This window comes from Bufo bufo, chromosome 1 (genome assembly GCF_905171765.1).
Source record: "Bufo bufo chromosome 1, aBufBuf1.1, whole genome shotgun sequence".
Lineage (NCBI taxonomy): Eukaryota > Metazoa > Chordata > Amphibia > Anura > Bufonidae > Bufo > Bufo bufo.
Genome location: NC_053389.1, coordinates 819,706,095 through 819,708,240, shown reverse-complemented (window position 1 = coordinate 819,708,240; position 2,146 = coordinate 819,706,095). Strand labels below are relative to the sequence as shown.

The window sequence follows — 2,146 nt, the reverse complement described above, 5'->3', positions numbered from 1 at the left end:
TCATCAGGTTCAGCTGGGCACAAGTCCAGGAAGGATTGAAGTGATGGAAGTTGGGTTAAGGTGCTTTGAAAAATGCTAAGTGCCACGCAACCATACAAAGTAATTTTTTTGCATCAAACAATAAAAATGTAATTACTCCTACATAAAACTAGGCCTCATTCAGCCATGTCAATGAAATGAAAAAAAGTTACGGCTGCTTAACCAAGGAGAGGCAAAAACGGAAAAACAATAGCTGGTCATTAAGGGGTTAATATTGATGACAATGAGAATGACATTGAAATACTAAAGGGCCATCAACAAAATGAATAGACACATACAGAATTAGAAGATTTTAAGTTTGCTTTTGTTGTAAATGTAATTTTCAAATTATATTTGTATCTTATGCAAAAAACGATGTTTAAATGTTCTAAATGCTTTAATGATGTGTGAGTTTCTTAAGCTGTATATCACAGGATTCATCAGTGGAGTCCCAACAGTGTACAGCAATGATAGAAACTTTTTTATATTCAATGATTGGCCTTTGGTTGGAAGTATATAAACACCAAATAATGTTCCATAGAATATGGAGACCACAGTGAGGTGAGAGCTACAGGTGGAGAAGGCTTTCTGTCTACCAGTAGACGAAGGAATCTCCAGGATAACAAAGATGATATAACTATAGGACATGATAATTATTATAAAAGCACAGAAAAGTACAGGGGCAGATATTAATACAAATTCCAGGTTGACACCACTGGTATCTGAACATGATAGCTCTAGTACTAGAGGCAGGTCACAGAAGAAATGATCAATGGTATTTGGTCCACAATATTGTAAGGAGGATGTTGATACCGTCTCAACCACTGACAAACTAAAACTCAATAACCAGCTTATAATGACCAGTTGCAGGCACAACTTGTGAGTCATGATGGTGGTATAATGCAACGGGTTACAGATGGCCAAATATCTGTCATAAGACATGACTGTCAGAAGAAAACACTCTGAACCTTCAGAGAAGGCAAATATAAAAAACTGAGCAATGCAGCCTGCAAAAGAAATGACCCCAATTTTATTAAGTAAAATGTGGAGCAGACTGGGGACAACGTCTGTGGTCAGTAAGACGTCAGCTATAGACAGTTGTGTGAGGAAAAAGTACATGGGCTGGTGAAGTTCTCTGATGTGTGTCACCAGAATTACCATGAGGAGGTTTCCACATAACGTCAGACAGTAGATGTGAAGGAGAATAGTAAAGAGACCATAATTTAGACTTTGTGGGCTATGAAATCCTAACAGATGGACTTTAGAAATCATGGAGATATTCTGTTGACACATAGCCTGGAAGGAATAATACATTATATTGTAAAAAAAATATAAAACCAATATACACAGTAGAGAAGGAACTGAAAATAAGCCATTTGATTAAATATTGTCAGATTAACTAAAAGAGGCACAATGTGAAGAGACTATGTAACATAAAGAACACAAACACTGAAACAATACATAAATGAAGAAGAAGGAGAAGAATAAGAATATTTTTTGACCTTTCAAGAGAACAATAGAACTGAAATACTGTTAGCTCAATTCTACACCTACTCATACAAGAATACTTTAACATCTGTGTTTTGCTGTACGTTTTTGAGATACGTCACAGGATCTCAAAACCGCAGCTAAACGCTTCAGTTTTTTCCCTATTAATTTTCAATGAGGACAAAACTGAACGAACATGAATCGAGGACATCAGAATTCACTCTGTTCCGTTTTGTTGCATTGCCATGATGCACACATAAGTGCTGCAAACAACGTTTTTGTGTACGTCGTGGGAAACTGAGCAAGACGGATCCGGCATGAACACAATGTACGTTAATGGTCAACAAAAAAAAGGATCTGGTGCCCATTGACTTACAACGGTTTCAATGCCGGATCCGTCTTGTTCATTTTAGATAATACAACCAGATCCGTTCTGAACGGATGCAGATGGTTGTCTTATTGACCTGATGCATTTTTGCTGATCCCCTGACGGATCCAGCAAAAATTCAGATGTGAAAGTAGCCTAAAGAGCATAACTGTTCAGATAACCTCTTCTAACAGCATTGATTACCTATCTATTTAGGAGGTCTTATTAATTGTACTGAGTGTTACAATAGGACAATTATTATATTTCATTTTT

The 2,146-nt window shown here is 36.7% G+C and overlaps 1 protein-coding gene across 1 annotated transcript; it reads right to left on the bottom strand.

Moving 5' to 3' along the window:
• Window positions 1-366: 366 nt before the first annotated feature.
• Window positions 367-1,332, bottom strand: LOC120989303 (olfactory receptor 10A7-like). The gene has a single exon (XM_040417318.1). It carries the CDS (start codon window positions 1,330-1,332, stop codon window positions 367-369), a length of 966 nt encoding a protein of 321 aa, XP_040273252.1.
• Window positions 1,333-2,146: the final 814 nt, after the last annotated feature.

Coding starts and splice junctions, on each gene's coding strand:
- LOC120989303 (XM_040417318.1), bottom strand. CDS start 1,332: ATGTATTATTCCTTCCAGGCTATGTGTCAACAGAATATCTCCATGATT.